Source organism: Phymastichus coffea, unplaced genomic scaffold (genome assembly GCF_024137745.1).
Source record: "Phymastichus coffea isolate CEN01 unplaced genomic scaffold, Cenicafe_Pcof_1.1 PCOF00054, whole genome shotgun sequence".
In the NCBI taxonomy this organism is placed as follows: domain Eukaryota; kingdom Metazoa; phylum Arthropoda; class Insecta; order Hymenoptera; family Eulophidae; genus Phymastichus; species Phymastichus coffea.
Window position 1 is genome coordinate 1,736,679 of NW_026706865.1, and position 20,028 is coordinate 1,756,706.

General features: G+C 43.2%; 1 protein-coding gene across 1 annotated transcript in view; it reads right to left on the reverse strand.

Moving 5' to 3' along the window:
* LOC131665838 (uncharacterized) overlaps nucleotides 1–20,028 on the reverse strand; it is a 70,440-nt gene that overhangs the window by 4,160 nt on the left and 46,252 nt on the right. Inside the window, exons 7-13 of the mRNA XM_058937999.1 lie at nucleotides 9,823–9,951; nucleotides 8,941–9,074; nucleotides 8,491–8,737; nucleotides 4,289–4,420; nucleotides 1,104–1,210; nucleotides 289–467; nucleotides 49–213 (exon numbers count right to left, since the gene is read on the reverse strand). Coding sequence (XP_058793982.1) covers nucleotides 49–213; nucleotides 289–467; nucleotides 1,104–1,210; nucleotides 4,289–4,420; nucleotides 8,491–8,737; nucleotides 8,941–9,074; nucleotides 9,823–9,951 — 1,093 coding nt within the window. The remainder of the gene's footprint in view (nucleotides 1–48; nucleotides 214–288; nucleotides 468–1,103; nucleotides 1,211–4,288; nucleotides 4,421–8,490; nucleotides 8,738–8,940; nucleotides 9,075–9,822; nucleotides 9,952–20,028) is intronic.

Genomic DNA, 20,028 nt, shown 5'->3' on the forward strand with positions numbered 1-20,028 from the left:
CGGGCTGCGCGAATCGCGTGGGAAACTTGGAAAACTGGTGATACATACTCGATTGCTGCCACACAGACAGGCAAGCACATTGCCGTGCGGCTGGGCCACGAGAAGCAGGTGGTCGATGTCGTCGAGGAGCTCGTTGCTCGCGCATCGGCAGCCCTGATCGCCGCATTGCGTCGTGCATTGGGTATCGAGTGTTCGATTCATCGTGCTGTTGAGCTGTACAGCGGCAAGCGAAACATTAGTTCTTTTCTCTTTCCGTTGCTTACTTTTACGATTCACCCGCGAGCTTACAGTGATGACGACGGCTTGATTGGCGGCCGGTATGAAATGTTGCTTGCACTTGACGTTGCTGGAAACGGCGTTGAATCGATTGACTTTCGGCTGAATTACCATACCGGCTTTGGGCGAGCTTAGGCCGTAATACTCCACGTCGCAGAATGTCTTTGGCTGCTGCGTGCCCGACTCCCTCTCTGCGAATTCACGCCAAAGTTCGTTCGAATCATTTTTGTTTCAAGGAAACGCCGCTCTTTTCTCTGACAAATTGCCTCTACCAATTTCCACACGTTTGCATCGCTCGTAAAATCGTGAAATCGACGAGAATAAAGGAGAAACTCTCGCGACTTCGTCACTCCTGTTTACCATCGCCGATGTTTTTCCCCTTTTTTTTTAATCGACCGCGCGTAAGTCCGTGATCTACGAATTCACTTAATCACCAGCGCGCGACAGCAAATAGACGTATAGCGCGCCTAACTTTTCCCAGCCTTGTCTTTTTTCGTCGCGTGCTCCAGCTTGATTGGAAAATCCGCGAGCGCTTTTTTTTCTCACGCGCTTCCCTCTGCGCTGTTATCAATTGGACTCTCTCGCGTTCATCCCACTTGGAGATATGAATTTCGATCGCTGGAGAGTGCGCAACAAATCACGCGTTTGCTTGCTTGCTTATCTGCGCGTCGTCGTCGCGGTGTAATCCTCGGGGCAATCGGTAAATCACGCGCCCATTACGGAGTAATAATTCGCGAGTACATTCGCATAGACGGATATCGGCAGATATTAAATTGCAATAAACAGTGCGATTAGCCGGGCTTTGTCAACGAGACGCGGGTACTCACCGTTGTGAAAGTAGTACGACACGTCCATGTAGTCCTCGTCGCTCGCTCGCGTTATCAAGATCGTCATGTTCGGGCTGCTGGAGGAGTATCTCTTGCGTTCGGTGTGCCTGGCAAAAGAACACTCGGTTGACTATTTGTCGCGGAAAGCCAGCTCGTCTGCAGTTGTCGCACGCGACTTGGTCAACAACAGAATTATTCGATAAGCGCAGGCTTTGCGGACGGTCGACAATGGAGAGAGCCGCAATAACGAGGCAGTAATGGCTCGCAGCGAGTCACTTTGGAGCGAACGTGCGCACCTTGGCAAGGGGAATAAAAATGCCATTCAGCAATCAGCCTTATTGATCGCGCGCGACTCGACTCGCAGCCGCAATTATGCAATCGGCCTAAAATACAAGGCGATAGGGCTTTCCGTCGAAGAGTTGGCAAATCCATTATACGCGACGAACCATTGTATCTCGGCTTGATGAATTCCAAATCAGCGCGAGCACATACACACAGCGGCAATTTCCATTTTGAAAAGGGCGCAAGCTCCATTGTGCCGGCGTCGGGAGCTAAGTGCGCCGCAGCCCCCTTTCAACTGCCTCGGATTATATTGCAGTCGATATGCGCTCGGACTACGAACGACGCTTGGCAATTGGAAAAGTCGCCTCGACCCACTCGCCGGCATCTCTCGGTCCAATTACAGCCAAGAGCACGAACGGGAAGGAAGCGCGAGAACAATTATAAAAGCGAGAGAGTTCGAGAGACAGCGGCCGGATGTTTTGGTAGGCGCGCCGCTGCCAGTTCCGGGTGTATATTCTCGGCTCGACCGGCGCGTGTCCTGTGGCCTCTCGCTACCCGTGCTGTGCACCGACAATCAACTCCTGCGTCTGCGGAAAACGCTCGTGATCGCGCGCGTTTCGCTTGCCGCGTTACACTTGCGGCTAATTGCTGCCGTGCGCCACTATTTCGCTCGTTTTTCTTTGTTTCCCTTTGATTGCTCGCCCAAAAGTCTCGTCACTCGCTCTGCGAAGCTCGCGTTCAACTTAGCCGCGCTTTCGCCTAATTGTCTCGAGCAATCAGAAATTCATTATCCGTCGGTTGACGTCAAGCCGACGCGATTGAAAAATCCGATATTTGGCGATCGATCGCCGTCTAATCGAATAAAAAATTAAGCGATCGATCGTAAATTAATAAGCGCCGGGTAAAGTCGGGTAAATGAACGACGAGCGGAAAAAAGAAGGAGTTTTCTCTCGCGCAACTCGTTAGTAGAAGCACGGAAAGCTCCATAATTGTGGCTATTCTCGCACAGGCTAACATTCATAACGAGTATAATTTCCATTAAATCGAAGCGGGTTCTATTGGAACTTTCAATCGAGAACGTAACGCGGATCCAAGCCCCGCCGATTTCATTACCTCCCTCCCTCTCACGCTCGGCTTCGCGTGTTTGTTTTGGCTCGGGCGCTCAAATGTTTCAATGGAAAATTGGATTTGCCGTTACGATTAATGACACGCGGCAACGGAAAGAGACCGCGAGTACTCGTGTAGGCAAGGCGCCGCTGATCAGAAATCAGAAAACGCGGGCAAAGCCACGGCGAAAGAAGCGTACGGAGGCAATCAGAGGTCCGCTGCGATGGAAATGGCTTGCTTGGCGCAGTTGGCCTTATCGCGTGTACTTTGCCTTCGAGTAAATACGGCAAATCCCGAAGCCTCGCCGACATCCTCGCCGACGCTAGCACTGCTCCGAAGGAAGGCTGCGGCGAAGGCTCGCCCGCCCGCCGAGCTTGCGAAATTGCAAGGACGAATTTGCAAGCTGCTCGCCGGCGAAATTGAATCTTGCCTCGTTCCCTTTTTCTGCCGAATTCTCGCGCTTATTCGCGAGACTGTTCGCGTGCTTTGTGCGACCTCCGAAAACGACTCGAGGCTTCGCGATTGCGGCAGTCGCTTTTCGAGCGCTCGGAAGCTCGTTGACCAACGAACCAATAAGCGAACAATTCGGCAACGGATAATCGAGGTTAGAAGAGAAGGCAGTAGACGCGATCGGGACAATGGCCGCAGAGATGGGCGCTGCGATTCGCTCGAATATTTCGACGACGACGTCGCTGCTGTCGCACGCGCCAAAAGTTTGCCGCGCGCACCGGAAATTAAATTAAAACAGATCAGAAGCTCGCGCGTTTGGATTTTACGTGGGATCGAGTTGCGAGAGCTCCAAGTCGCGAGCGAGCGAAGATACAGTTTTCCGTCCGTTCTCGTGTTTTTTGCGTTTAAAGTAGGACTCCGACCGAAATTTCGCTATCAGTGGAAAATTGGACGGCAGCATGCCCGGAGAAATACTTTGGGCGAGCCTCCATAGTCAGCAGCGCGAGAATGGAAACACGGCGGCAGAAAAACTCGGAGACACCGTGCGCCAGATAAAGGATGCATTTATGCGTATCCACGCGTAACCGTAAAGCGTCGCGGGAAAATCCCAAACGGCTAACGTTGCAAGTTTCAAAGCATTGTAAGCCGTCGACAATCGTTCCGGCAGTTGCGCGAGTGCATTAAACAAAATAAAATCGTGCTTGTGCGTCGAGCTGCCACATAAATGCTCGATCGCGGAGTCGGCGAAGGGGAGAGGTCGTTTGTTAGTTTTAATTTGCCCCGGCGTTGAATGCTTGACGAGGAGGCGAAGAGGCCGCCGGCTTACGATGCATTAACAATTCACGCGTTCGAAACGTTGATGGGATTACGTGCGCGCGGCAGCTCGGCTAAAATGTTTTATCCGCCGTCGCACTTCAGTAGCCTCGTAAATAATTGCGCGGCTGGCGGGTGGCTCCCGCATGGGCTAGGAATAAAGCTTCTGCTTTCGCTTTCCTTGTGGCTCGATGATTTAAAGATGGGTGCCGCTTGCACCCCCAAGAATCGATCGCTCAAAAGTCTCCGCGCAACGTTGACTCGTTCTTCCGGGCGCTCGGTACGCTTGCGCTTTACTCGCTGATGCGCGTTCGAGTGCTCGAGTAGTGCGGCGACACACTGTGTACTCGAGCTCTGCTCCAATAATCACCGCGATCGATCGCAAGAGATTTTCGATAATGCATTAACAATCGTCGCTGTTGATTCTGCTTTCCCACTATTGCCGCGCGATCGCCGATGATTGCGCGCGCATGCATTATCGTTCTCGAGTTCGGCATGCAATTTTAAAGCAAATAGAAAGTGCGTGAACTCACTCCGTGGGCAAATGCTCCTTTCTGAGCTGCGACTCGGATGCTGGTCCGCAAAGTTTGCCGATGGATTTGACGTCCGTCACATCGTCCAGCAGTCCGTCGAATACCTCGATGTGGGACTTGCAAGACGCAACGCTGCGCAGACACGAAACAATTATCCATTGAATTTTAACGAGCTAACTTTGCTTATTATCAGCTCAAAGTAAAATTCGACGGTGTAATCAACGACTCGAGCGCCGTCGTCGAATTGAATTACTCGCGAAAGTTGACGAGAGAGGGATGCTTTCAGTGTTTTGCAGATTGCATCGAGCTGTACAGAGCAGCCCTCTTCGGTCGCGTCTCGACGCTTATAATCCTCTTTAAAGCTTCCGCGCATTATACTTAATTACTTCTTGGTCCCGGTTAATTGGAGGTCAAAGTTTTTGTTTCGCGCGACGCGCCAAGACTAACAGCGGCACACTCGGCATACTCGCGAAAAAACAAAAAGACTTGTTGCGCGCCTGGGATTTTCCGGCGAGCGATAATGCGGGGAAATCCGACGATAGCCGTCTGTTGCCGAGAGAGAAAAGTGAAGCGAAGGTTTTATATTCGGCGCGAGTGTGGCTCACCCTAAGCCAACGCATAAACACTACTGCGAGAGCAGAGCGAATGATGCAAACGGCCGCGCGCGTACAAGTACTTTATCGGCTCGATGCCCCCGAGGATTTACAGGATTCCAATCGGAATTTATATAATACGCTCTTCCATCCCCGTCTCACCCGTTCTTCATATTCTGCGTTCTTCGCCGCGAGCTTTCTTTTCGCTTGTGTTCATGCGCTGGTTTCTTTGCCTGTTTATCATACTCGCGAATGCGTTCTTTTGCCAGCGAAAGACCCTTCGGAAATATTACTCTACTCGGTTATCGGCCCACTCTATGGTCCGATGCCAGTGCACGCCAGCTCTGACTTTCTTACCGGGCAACGAATCAACGAGAGAAGTAGAACAACACAGCGATCTCATTCCACACGACAAGTCAATCTCATAAAGGCCCAATCATCGCCTTTCCAAGATGGATTCAATCAAACTTTACACCCACCATCACGGCAAACAAGCCGACTGCAGCTACTCGGTATTTTTCAAAAGAATTGCCGCTCGTCGTGGAGGAAAAGACATCGTACAAAACCGAGGCGTCTTGGTAACGATGCCAATCAACGTTGCCTCACAAATAAAGCTTTTTCTTTCTCGCAGGCTACGCGTCTGATACTCGTCGTCGAGAATAAATGCTCGATACGGCGTTCTTTTTCAAGATCTTGCCCTTTCGACGAAGAAAAAATTATCGATATCATTTCGGATATCTTCGGGGTAATTGATGTACTGGAAATTAGATCGCGCGGCAATGAAAGGCTTATCAGCTGAGACAACTTAGTAAAATTAACAAAACCATTCAAGTATGAACGCTAATGCAAACTTCTGATTAAGAAATGAAGTTAATTGCTTTCTCATTCACCAACGCGCAGATTAAGTTACGTTTCGCGAGTTACAATAATAATATTCATTTCGGAAATGCGTTTGTGTCCCAAAATTATGACTTTGAAATCAACCCCTTTGCATTCACGAAAAGTTTGCACTTTGGAAGAGCGTGCGATGATTTCAAAAGCGAAAGCAGCTACATAATGTCATCCCGAGCGTCGACTCGTACTACTGAAAATGCAATTCTCCAAAGTTTCGCCGCACAAATTTTGCAATTCCAACGCTTGCCATGCGTAATTCTTCACTTCCTCGGGCTTGCTTGGCTTAATTATAAACAATACGGAAGCCAACAACAAATGAATTCCAAATGCGACAAAGGAAAGAAAAAAATGAAAGTAGACGGCGTAGTGGAAAAAAGACGATAAAAGAAACTAATTACGCGAGAGTACTTGAACTTTTTATTCTTTCTCCGTTGAAACTCGACTCGCGCTCTCTCGTACATATGTATACGCAATCAGGTGGGCAAACTCATGCGCGAGAGGGAAAATACGCGTGTCCAGCGGGCAATAGGGAGGGGAAGATCTGCCGCAGTGGAGAATGAAATTTCGTCTACATAATTAGATTAACTTTTTTTTCATTTGTATGGTTTAATTTTTGAAGAAATCCGCGCCAAACGGCTTCACTAAAGTTCCCTCGTAGGTTGTTTATCGAAAGTAAAGAGTCGCCATTCTCAGTGGCACGAGTCAACATTCTAGCCGACAAATAGCAAGGAAGAAAGATAAGAACTGCATTGCGAATTGTTTGACGAAAAGCTAATCCTCTCCAAACATTTTTTAACCGACCACGGGAATAAAACGGAAAGGGGAACACGACTCGTGGTCGCCCTCTTTGTTCCGCCGTGTGACGCTTGCACTCGTAAAGATTCTCCTTTTCAGCGCTGTTCACCTTTCATCTCTCTATTTATTTCCCCCTCAGCCCAACAAGTCTTTGTCATTGTGGTACCGGTAGGAACGACCCTCCTCCTCCTCCTCCTCCTCCACGCCGGCTCAGTCGACTCTTTATGGCTTTTCCGTCGCGCGCAACCTCGTAAAACCACGCGCTTCGTGCGCGAACCAAGTAATTAAGAGGAACGCGCGAACCAGTGATGTGCATTATGCAGGTGTCTCTCAAAAAGTGAACAAACAATTGTTAGGCTGTTGTAGGTTCGAAAATTTAAATGCACGCTTTGGCGCCATGCGTGGAAGATTGAGAAATTTCTTTTTTTACGATTTGGATTTCAACTCGCATCGTGATAAACAATGATTACCTGTTATTCGCTTACCGATAAAGTTACTTCAATAAAAGTAGTGTTAATGAAAAATGGAAGAAGCTAATGAAAACTCACCGAGAAAAGTAGCAATATCAGCGGCTCGAAACTTTCGTATAAATTCGACTTTGATACGTACGTGAAGATTACAAAGTCCTTGAGAGAGAGAGAGAGAGAGAGCAATATAGTTAATTACTTTGATGAAGCTTAAGTATACTTGATCTCTACTTCAACGGAGTTCGAGTGTTTGCCTTTACTTAACGATAACACGATCACACTCACTCATTACAGAAATGTTGACTTCCTGAGCGTGCATCTTCTTCGCGTTGACTAACATCCAATGAACACGTAAGTACAGATCGGTAGATTTTTTATTTTCGCGCAAGAAAAAAAAATGTATCCCACTGAATCATCGTTTGAGAGGTGGTAGAACTTTTGTCTAACATACAAGTTCAAACGATTTTTCATCGCAAACTTTTGACACGTCCAGTGATAAATTGAAAAAGTTCATGCTCTCGAAAGGTGATACGGACAATTAAGCCTATTACTGGCACGAGAAAAATATTAAAAAAGAGGGTCACGGAAACTCGCTTCGAGGATGATTCACGCCATTAAGTTCGACCGAGTGCCGATAGCCACAAATTTTACGATAATTTACAAGCTTCGCAGATGTAGAAAACGTACTGCGGTTCATCTCGTTTCGATGGAAAAACTTGGATTCCGAAAAGTTTCGCAAAACTATCTGTGCTACTCGTGTCAAACGACATTTTAACGAAATGAATTTCAAAGAAAATTCCATCAAGTCGAATAAGACTTTGCGTTATTAAAAACAAAAGTAACTCCGACTACTCGCGAATAATAATTAAGCAATACGCATACAACTTGTTTCTCTCTCCCTCGCTTTCTAGTGATGATTCGTGTCAAACACGGGAAATACCTTTAGCATCATTTCGGTAAAACGGGAAACAAAGAAGGAAAAAAAGAGCCTAATGGTTACAAACGTCTCGTTGCGTTATAGAACACGCGCGCCTAAACAAAGGAAAAAAATTCGAGTCGGTAAAACATGTGTCGTTCCGCATCCGCATGTAACCGCCAACTTCCTTGCGGTGTGCAAAGACAAAAAGAAAAGCCTTGAAGAGAAAAAAAAAATATGACGTTGAGACAAATCGTGGGAAAAAGGGCAACGTCGAGAGAGAAAAAATGTCGAGAGTAACTTTGAAGTGGTGGCGCGCTCTCTCCCTTTCTCGCTCTCCTTGAACTTTTCCTGCGAAGCTTTTTTTCGCCGTTAAACAAAGCGCGAATAAAGACTCATGAGGACTTGTTGTGCAAATCACTTAACCTAAGATGAATTGGGTTGGGTTGGGTATCAGTGCTCGTTAATTTGCTCAAACGCATCTTGAAAGAGAGTAGTAGCAAAGCAAGTATATAATAAATTGCTGGGATTGCTTACCTGACGTTATAATTAGGCACATTGACATGCACGGTGTCATATTCTCGACCTTGAAGTACAAGCCTACAAGTAGGATTGGAATGTGCTCCCGAAGCGCGTCCACGAGTGCTGTAAGAACCCATGCGTAGTTTCTCACCGCTGACCTCGAGGTCGCAATTTGGCCGGTGATGTCCGTTGTTCTGATGGTAACCATTGCCGGAGTTTACGCCATTAGACACTATCGCGTTCGGCATATGAATAACTTCGGCTGCAAAGTACGAGTTCCGAGTTTGCATGTGGAGCTTGTTCGATTTACTTATTCGTACTGTATAAATTATTCATTGAGCTTTTTCATCTGTTTTCTGCATTCGTTAATTTTTTATGAGTATTCGAATGATAAACTAAACGTGACGATTCTAGTTTAACGGAAAAGCTCTAAATGAGTTACTGTGACAACCAAGTGATACTCACGCTCTCGACTACTAGCCTCGGTATGTGCAGTAGTGGTAGTACTAGGTGTAGTGGGTGTCTCGGTGGTCATTTCAATGAAATTGAGTGCCGCGACAAAACCATTGTAGTCAAATGGATCGACCTCCGGGCCAGATCTGCAATACGCAGGAAAAAAAGTGATGGCGCTGCTCTTCTTAAAACAGTAACAGCGTGATAAACAATCCCAAAGCGAGCGAGAGTAGATTCATCCCTCTTTCAAGACATGATTTTTTCAGAAACCCTTTTAAGCTGCAGCAGACTTGCTCGTCCACTGAATATTGCAGTAATGATATAGCTTGAGCTTTTTACGCTGCGAGAGCTTTCTTACTTTCTTTTTCTAGAAAGAGGCAGCGGATCGTTTGCTTATTCAGCAAACTTTCTTTTAGAAACGTGCCAATGCATTTTTTTTGTTTGCTTTCTAGTCGCTGTGATGAAAATAACAAATTTAAAATACTACGGCTTACGGTGCCAAGTATATGCATTAAAGAAAAAGTAGATCTAATACAAACATTGTTGCTGTATCTTTTAGTCTCGCATCATACCGAATAATACAGAATTTGTTCGTACAAGCACAATCTCTTGCAACGCATACGCAGTACCCGAAAAAATAAACAAAACACAAAAAAAAGAGAGAGAGAGAAAAGTTTAGCAAAAGCCTTTCAGGGAAGCCATTTCGCAAAAAATAGTTGGACAAGCATTTTCCTTTTTCCTTTTTTCTTTTTTTTTAAATGAAACCGAGGTAAAAGTCCGAAAGTATTACAACCCACGTTGCAACGCGGAAGCATTTCTCAAAAAGGGGGGAGGAGAAGAAAAAGCAATTAGCGAAGAACGAGAGTACAGGATGTATAAAAGAAAAGTACTCACCGAAATTCGACGAGCAGATCCTTTCCGACGTGCACGACGTTGTCTCTCTGCCTTCCGCAAAGGGTTTTTATCAGGGCACTGGTCGTCGTCGGGCCAGCGTAGACCGCCACGTAATCACTTGTACAATGCCTGCTCAACGGAAAAACAAAAGTAAGCCATGCTTTACAAAAAATAAAAACGGGGGAGAGGGGCTTTTTTGCGCGAGAATCAAAGTCTTGATGCTTTATTTTTGGGATTTGTACCTCGTAATGTATCGTGGCGAGGGGATTTTTCGCGAAATATATCTGCGAGTAAAAAGCACTCGGTGGTGTTTTAACGGAGAATAAATGGATTTGACGATTAAAAGCCAGAGATGAAAGCGCAATGACCAAAATTAAGAGAGAAATAGTGAGAATAATAATAATAAGAAAAGTAATTGGACTTGAAAGGGAGCTCTTGAAGGTTCTCGCGGCAATATAAAGCGGAGAGTCGCGCGAGCACCATCTGAGTTTAATTAAAACCGAAAGGCGAAAATTGATTGCGGCCAGGGTGGGGGGGGGGGGGGGGGGAATCTCCTTTCTCTTGCCTCCCAAATCTCTCGGTTCCTCGATAATTCGGCCTCGAAGAACGCGACCTATTAGCTCGCCGGTGCCCTCAAACTGCTGGCCTCTTTCGATAATCGACTTTGACATTTTTCACACTCGCCGAGTCGAAATTGTCGAGGTCGTTCGTTGCTGGGAACGCGCTTGCGTCTTTTTGGAATCCGTGGAGACCCTCGGTCGCAGCGGCGTGAAATTTAATCCAGACCGGATAGGCTGCGAAAATGCGGAAACGGTTTTGACGCCGTTTCCCGTACAGCCGTACGGCTACAGATTCGCCGTGTCTTAAATCGAGCGTCCACGCGTATACCCGGCATCCGATCACTAATTTGCTTTCGCGCGAAAATCCAAGCAATAAACCTTTCCCATTTCGCGCGTTGTTTCTGTTTGCGCGGCAGCGCTGCCATAGGAAACGGATCGGCCTTTCGCTCTCGCACCACTCGATTGTCCCTTTGTTGCCGCGCGCGCCTGTGTACGTATCTGTTGGGCGATGAAAAGGGAGCAGACGTAAACAGCTTGGCTGTGTATAGAAGGACACGAGGTGAGCGCGCGTCCGCGTGTATGTGCTGTTTTCAATTTCTTGGCTTTTGTGCTCGCTCTGCTCGTCTCTTTTCGGAATCCTATACACGGGATTTTCCGTTAGCTTTCCCTCTCGACTCGGCTGCTTTTTTATTCGTTGTTGTTGTTGCCGCCATTGCTATTGATATACCGAAATGACGATGAAATTGCACGTTCGTTCAACATGCGCTTATTTATCAACGGCAATATCATGATCGAAATACGATGACATAACTCGGTGGACGGGGGAACGCCAGCAATAATAATGGCGAAATCACGAATACGAGGTATAAGTACGCATAATGCGAAATCATTCAAGGCGCGTAAAAAGTGTACGTATGGCCCATTCAAACACGCGAGGGCAAAGGGCTGCACGTTAATAAAAATTATCAGACCGTCAGCCGCCGATAAGAAGGAAATGAACGACGTTCCTGGATAGCCTCGTTCGGTGTGAATCGATACGCAGACGTTCAAATTGGCGTGCTCTTGACGTATTTGGGTTTCAATGATTTTACTGATTAGATGGGGATTCGAAGGCCTTTCGTTTTGGACTCTAAGATGTGGCGATGACGGGAATTGTCTGGAGGGAAGAGGGTCGAAAAACGATAGAAGCTCGTAGCGAATTGAGTTTCGCCTATTTTCGTTTACTCGGCCAAGCTGTCAAGTCGGTTGATCAAATTATACAAGTTTTGGAATAGCGCTGAAAAGCGAGATAACCGAAAAGTTAATTTATTACGCAAGGCGCGTTAAGTTTTATAAGATCCCTCGGACATTGAAAATGTATGCAAGCAAGGTAAACGACGTTATTTTGACCGGGACTTGATATCATTCTGCTGGAGGCTGATGCAAACAACAATTAAGGCTTCGCAACGTTAGGAGGTCGCAAAACTGGCGACTCAATTAGCCGGGCGTTTTTAATGTACAACGAGTGACGAAAGATAGGCAAGGAGCTCCGCGGCCAAGTTTGCCTCGTGCGGAGAAGCGCAGAGAAGCGCCTAGAAGCGCAATGCGTTTATAAAAGTTCGATGAGGTTTGCGTGCGGAAGAGAAGGCGCAAGCGTTAAATGAATTAACGCGGGATAGGAGAGGGCTCGGATGAGCGGAGATCCGAGCAAATAGAGCGGCGAACGGCCAGAAAAAGCAGATTTGGAATTTTCATGTCTCGTCAAAGGACCAAGGATAGTTTTAATTAGTTTTCTATGCCCAAAGTTTTGCCTACACGCGCGCGCGCCACAAAGAAAGACCATTAATTAACTGGTTTTGTTGGCGAACTTTCTCTTTCGCGACGATAATGATTTTGTAATGGAGAAGTTTTCAATTACAGCGTGTTCGCGTTTTGGGTTACGTGCGTGCAGCGCGTTGAGCTCATTATGATTGTTAGGCAAAAGTTTTTGGGACCGAGCGAGAGCGAGAAACTCGAGCGGACGAGTTGTAATGAATCACGGGCAAACGCGTCGACTCGATGGCAAATAAATGTCAACCTTCCCGAAGACAGATCGACCAAGATGCCAAGCAGAGTGTGTACCGATTAATCACGCGCCGCGAGCATTCGCGACTTTGTACCCTGAGAATAACAGACGACCATCTACTTGCTTTCTTTCCAAACTCCATTTCCATTTATTAATCCTTTAGTGCTTGCTTTCTTGCACTTTGCTCGTCAAATAAATTCAATTAATAATATGCGTGTCCAAAATATCCCAACCCGCGCGACAAAGTACTTTTACGTTCTTCTTCGTCGTTCGTCGATTTGTAGAATGGTGTTTATGTACGCATTTTACCAAAAAAAAAGAAGGAAAACAAATTTTCCACCAAAATTGTGTCAATAATGACATCACTGTACCGGCAAGCAATTCAATTCCCAAGTGCATTCGTCGGGCATTCCAAACAATCATACGCCCAAACGCACAGCAGAGAGAAACAATCGCAGCTTTAACTATTTTTTATCCTACTTTCTCGTTCATATATAGTCTTTTCCGTTTCTCTTGCTTCGATACACTTTTCACTTAACTCTGATTGAAAACCCCGGAATTCTATGGATCTTTGCTCTTCTCATCGCTCTCTCCATTTCTCTTTTTTTCTCAATCCTTCGTCTTTTTTTCGTTAGCCATTTACGGTCACTTTATCCGAGTTTATATACGCAATTTCATCGAATAAGTTTCATTAAATCTTTAATCAGTAATTTGATGCGCCCCAGTTCAGTTAATTACCGTAACCACCATGTGTGTGAAATGATTTTTTTATTGTTGAGCCTCGTTCAAAACATTCATTTTAATAGATTAAATTAAAACTTGGTTGAATACCGCATGTAGCCAAATTAATGGCACTAAAATGAAAAATAAACCAGAAGTATCTTTGTCCGCACTTATCCATGCGATAGAAACAACATATCTCGCTAGAAGTCACCAAGTCATTAAATATTCAAGCGAACCCCGGTCAGCTTCTCACGCAAGCAAAGTCTCTCAAAATACGGTTTAATTATGTCCTCTCTTGAGCGCGGCGACGAAGCCACACACTTCAGCGTATTCTCAAACGCCGACTCCTCGCAATTATGAACTCGGCTCTCCGCTGGCGGAGGAAAAAGATTCTCGCTAATTTCAAAACGATTCAGAGATGCGCGCCACTTTGAGAAAAAAGAGAGAAAGAAAATAATAAAAATGGAAACGGGGATCTAACGTATTTTTGCGCGGCTGATAGAGGAAGTGTCGCTAATGTACTTTGAATCCGCGGGCGCGAGTAATCCGTTTAAAATTACGAGCGCGTCAGTCCGTAATTCCTTTTTGCTTCGGAGGGAGAAAAATGGCAGTGGTCGACGAGAAATATGGAAAGCGACGACGACGACGACGGCGACTACCACTACTACTACTACTACTACTACTACCACTACCTTTTTTACTTTTCCTCCTTTCTTACGGCTGAGTATAAGGTTTTAGGAACGGAGCTCGCCCGTGGAGATGCCGAAAGTTTTCCAGGATTTAGGGCCTCTTTGCAAATGTACGATTGCGTAAAATGAAATCTTTGGCTTTGCTACGACCGAAGTTTTGAAATAAGTAACATTTATTTTATTTCCCGTTTAATTTTACTGCAGAGCAGCTTGCACACTCGTGGCAACTATGAAATGTAGAAATTTTTTCATATTGGTCTTCAATTTGTAATGCCAACTTGAAATAATTTATCGAACCTCATACTGCTTTGTCTTCCAAAATTCGGTTCAATGATTTACAGTCACAAAGTTAATCTTATTATAATTGATCATACATTCACAATTTTATAATGGATTTTCTTATAGCCTTGTTAAATTGAAATAGTGATTATTCAATAATCATATTTGGGGATAACTTTCCTATTAAGAAGTCAGATAAAAAAGTTGAAAAACAAAGTTTTCATAACAAACCACCACTTAGCATTAAAACTTAAAGTTTAACTGTTGAAAAATTGAAAAAGCCATGCTCTGATGAAAAGTCAGAGTTAAGAAAAGGATGAAGAAGAACACGATTAAAAAGGTTTAAAATAAAAAAATTGCGCAAGGAGTAAAAAAAGATTAAACTGAAGGAACAAGCAAATACAGCAGTCGCAGAGGGAGGAAAAAGAAGGTCGACTCGTCTTGTTTGTAAGATAAAGAAGAGGTGAAAAAGGTCAACGCGAAAGTCAAGAAAAAGCGACACACTTGGCTCGTATATCGCCTTGAGGTGAAATATATATATACACACATACATACACCGGATACGTATACACTAAATTCAACGACATCTTCCGTGTCGCCCCCTCTCTCTCTCTCTCTCTCTCTCTCTCTCTCTCTCTCTCTCTCTCTCTGAAGCTCCGCGCCTACAGATCAAAGGAGTCTCTCAAGTCTGCTCTTTTATTGGTAAACGAGTGAAAAGCTTCGTTTGCGATATTCGGCTGAAAGGATGTGGCGATGTTCTGTCTTCCGCGGATGTTTTTCTGTTATCGTTCACTTTCACTACTAGGTAAATACAAATCCATGTAAGCATTTATTTGTGACAAATCGATAACCACTTGAAAAAGTTCTTTTACAGATAAACCGTACTATCTAACATTCAAATAGCGCAATTACTATTTCAAACCCACACTCGCAGTGCGCCTAGAAAATAATTGACGCGCGCGCTTCGCAATAAACCATCGCTGACATTCGGTTTCGCATAAATTAGTCACAACTCCAATTCGATCGAGGAAACAGCAGCAGCAGCAGCAGCAGCAGCAGAGATGTACTTGTGGGGTATAAGGGAAACATTCTCTCACGCTATATTGCTCACTATTATATGCGACCCGGCAAGACTCGACAAGAGAGGAAGCATTTCGAATGACAATGCTGCGATTCCAAGACGCGCGGCGCGTCTCTCACTCACTTCATTTGGGGAAGAGGACGAGACGCTCGCGCGCGTGCCGACGTTCGTCTTGCCGGTATTGGATTAATATCCAGCCGGGCTGTGCTTGCGCGAAGGCAATGAAAAATTACTCCGCAAATAAGATTCTGTTTTGCAACAGATGGTGATTTCGCTGATGAATTTTCATTCTAAAATAAAAAATAACTTAAAATAGAATATTTTAGGTGACACTGATATTATAATTTTCAAATGATCGTCTCCGCGAGCAAAAAAAGGATATCGCAAGAAAGTAGGAGATGGACTCGAATAGTACGAATCATTTGATATCCCGTAGTACCAGCAAATCGTAAAATTGAAAGTTTACCCTCAACTAGCAAATTTTTCGAAAAGATGCCAAACGAAGGCATCTTTTCCATTTCTAAACGTTTTGATAAAATGCGAAGATCGAGATTGCAGGAATCAAGCGCGAAAAATCTATAGGGGTGCTAGGAAGATTGACTTCACCTATAATAAGCGTCGAATCCATTAGTAACGCGCAGTTGCATCGTCGTCGCTTCGCACAATTCCAGCGTAATTATCCTCTGGAGAGAGGTAAGAGGGTGGGAATAATAATGCGTGCTAATTTTCAAAACTTTAATGCCTGGCGCGCGTGACAATTGTTTGCTTGGGCGTTATGCGCTCGTTCGTTTTAACGATCTCCAAGCTGCGTATAAATACTGACGCGTTGTATTTTTCTCCGATTCATTTACAATTCAGTGTGTGACAAAGAAGTAACTGGAATTTTTAGCGAATTCATTTTTCTTTTTTATTTCTGCAATGGATATACACGTCAGGTGGGTATGTGTGTAGGATTGACTTGGAGCGTCGTATCGATTGCGTCCTATTCCTGTTCGGAGATACACAGGCAGAGAGAGAGAGAGAGAGAGAGAGAGAGAGAGAGAGAGAGAGAGAGAGAGAGAGAGAGAGGGAGAGAGATAGAGAGGGAGTTCATTGGCACGGTTGTTGACCCGTGCGAATGCACTGAATTATTTAGCTGCACGAGGTGTGCGATTGATTTCTTGGTTAGTTTTAATATCATTGTTCAGTGATTCTCTTTTCGACAATTTCTTCTTTCTCGGAGTTGTCACTCGGATTGTGCATTATTTTGAGTGTCTAAGAAACAATCTAAAATGAAGAATCAGTCAGACCGAAAATGCTATCATGCTTCTGGGAGCTTGAGAATATTGGACTTATCCGGTCAATCATAATCAGCAATACATCTGATTTCTCTGGCGGTAATACCCACAGTATGTCTGTTAAGCTGGACTGCGTTACAATGCAAGCTACTGTAGAGGAATTCGAGACCTATAGCCTAGAATCGTGTTTCCGCCATTTTTCAAAGTGTCCTTTGAACATATTAGTTGATAGTTCAAATATGAATTGCAAATTTTGTGCTAATAACTTCTTTTATAATTTGGTACCGTAAATTTCAATGATAAAGCAATGTTATTAAAGTTTTATACAATAAATATATTTACGTTCTCTTTAATGTAAGCATTTTATCCTATCTTCTTATTTATAAAAGTAATTTTGGATTGAACCTTTACTGCATTTTCAAAAAATTTCAATTCTCTAAAAATCGAGTATATTTACGTCTTTCTGACTTTAAAAAAAAGAAGGATCTGTAATTGACCTAATCTTTTTTTGATCAAAACATATTTCGCTATAGTTTTATCAATCGAATAAAAGTGTGCAACTAATGACTAATTTTTTTTAGTTGCGGTATATGCAGGGGTGTGCAACTAATAACTAATTTTTTTTAGTTACGGTATATGCAGGGTAAAATAGAAAAAAATCATATTTAATTATTCAAATAATTTCTGAATAATAATTCGAATAATAATTTGACGATTAACTTTTTTATTCAAAATTACGTATTACATTTTAGAATCTAGTGTCTTTCACTATTTATTATTTTTGTTGTAGTAAATTTTCTTCTTATCGTACTCTTGCGTAACTAATATACTACAGGGAAATGTTATGAAACCTTACAAATTTCATTACCTTAACGAAGAATAACTTATTCTGAATCACGCTTATTGAGTTGTCTATATGTGTAGAGTTTGGCAAGAATCCCAAAAACAATTGCACTTATTGTCATTAGAACAGCATATAAAAATAATACCAATACCTAAAAAAGTTGGTGTTTAAAACTTTAAAAACATTATGTAAATAAATCATTAATTTTCTGACCTTTCGTTCAAAAAAATTCGCCTCAGTAATGGTAATAACGATTAAATTACCAACGAATCCCAGTAAAAGCCAAAAAGATTGTAAAAAAGCTTTCATGCTGGTTGGAGCTTGAGAATATGCAAATTCCATCACTAAAACATTAACCATAATTTCAGAGACAGCTAAAAGCATTTGTTGCGGCAAAACCCATAAAATGTGAAAAGAATTAGGTTGTGTCAACGCTATTGTATGAATGTCAGCTGATGATTTTGAAATGTAGCCTAGAATCGTATAAACTCCTCCAAGTTTCAGCGGAACATTTGGCTCGATTAACTGGTCATTCAGATATAAATCGTAAACTTTGTGTGCAACTTCTATGAATTCTGTTTCAGTAAATTCATTCGATAATTTAAAGTTATTCAAAATTTGTCCTTTGCTGATTAAGTTGAGTATAAAATCACTCTCCTTAAAATCATCATTAATATCAATTAAAGTTCGCACTAAAGGATTGCCAGTTTTTGATTTTTCAATGTGATCGATAAATTTGTAACTAAATCCATTTTTAGTGATGGCCCATGATGTGGCTTGATTTTCTATCACTTCAAATTGCCCTAGCAAAATATCACCGATTGCAATTACTAATGATTCACTCTGTTAATACCAAATTGTCAATTTACCTGAAATATTTGCAATCATTCTACTAACGTTACAATTTTTGAAGTTAGTCTTATATTTCAACATTTTTCTTCCAGTAGTTGCAATATCAATCTTTTTCCAAACATCGAGTTCATTAATTACAAAATGTTCTCCGTTAATGGTCATCAACACCTTGCAATCGAGTGTATTGTAAATTCTCATCTGGGCTAATCCTTTCGTAGGAACGTTCGCATACGTAGGCTGCAAAATATGTAGCACGTATTTATAAATTTCAAGTAATTAATTTTTTCCATTGTGAGTTTACCTCGAGATATAATTCTACGACTGCACTGGTATAATAAGCAATAGCGGTAACGAAACAACCTAGAGTTATCCTTCTCAAAGGTGTATTTATAGCTAAAAACTTGCCCAGGAAAGGATAAACGTAATTGTGAAAGATAGGAATGAACACGATGACTGAACATGAATTCACTAGTGTAATTTGATCAGGTTTTATCACGTATCCTCCAATTTCGCCATTCATACGCGAAGCTTGGAATGCCCATAATGAGCTTGAACCAGCGTACAAACACCAAAATATTGGTAATGGCAAGAAGAGTTTAAGAATACCAGACACTGATTTAATATCTTCGATTAATTCCCGATCGTATTTATCTTTTGCGTAATCAAGCCAATGCTGATGTTTCTCCTTGGCCTTAGATCTTTGAAGAATTGCATGCTAAATTTCGTGACGTTTCTTGTTAAATCGTTATTCTAACGTACGGAAAAAGCATTTATTTTTCTTTTACTTACAAGAACGCATTTGATAACTTTAACGAGAATGTTACCTTCAGGTTCGTGATTCTTATAGAATCTCTTTGTAACGAAAATCACCACTGAAAGTAGTACGACCGATGAAATAGTTATGGTGAAAAGTTTCGAAAATTGCGTATACCTGTCGCGATGGCTAACAGAACTGCAGGAACAATAAACACCAACGAGTAGCAACTGAGTTGTCCGAAACAAGTGAGATCTTTGCGAAGCACGGGCATGACGAAAGACACGCTCATCGAGGCAACATTTTCAGCGATGCAGAGAAAGACAAACAACAGGGAAAGCTGCTTCTCCTGCTGCGGTAACACGAATTGATTGCCACCGAACGCCACGGTACATGGCCTAATTGCACCGTAACCGAACGCCGTAATAAGCAGACTCACAATTGTAAATGTTCTGAAATACAAACAATTAAATAAACAACTTCGGCGCTTAAGCGCCAAGTTTCGTCGTTAAAACCTAATTTGCAAGTGAAGCGGCGGTGTTGCAGTGGCGGATAGAGAAATCAGTCCTGCCACGAAAATTGTGCTAAAGAAAATGATACTCCGGAACTTTCCAAAGTACGAGTCGGCGAGAATCCCGCCTATGACGGAGAATATAAATACGATTGCGCCGAATGCATGAAAGAATATCGTTGCTTCGTCGTCTTTGCAACTGAGAATATCCACAAGGTAAAGTGGTAGCGTACCTGCAAAATTTGATTGGCAATTTTTGAGTAACGACTAGTGTTGATCTGCGTGGTAATTATTCAAGTGACGTTACCTCTCAAAGTGTTATAAGAAAATTTTATGCAGTATTGAAAGATAACGATCAAAATCACTGCTCTAGGAAATTTCACATTCTGAAATGATGACGTAAATAAGATATATCCAACTTGTCATTCCCAATGTAATATAAAATGATGGTTTCACTATAAACGCTTACTTCTGTGCCTGACACGATTTTTTCGACCATTTCACGAATCCAACTCAAAGCTTATAAGATTCAAGTTGATTATATTAAAATATTTTGATCTGGTACAAGATTTTCCGAAATTAATGCGGCGAT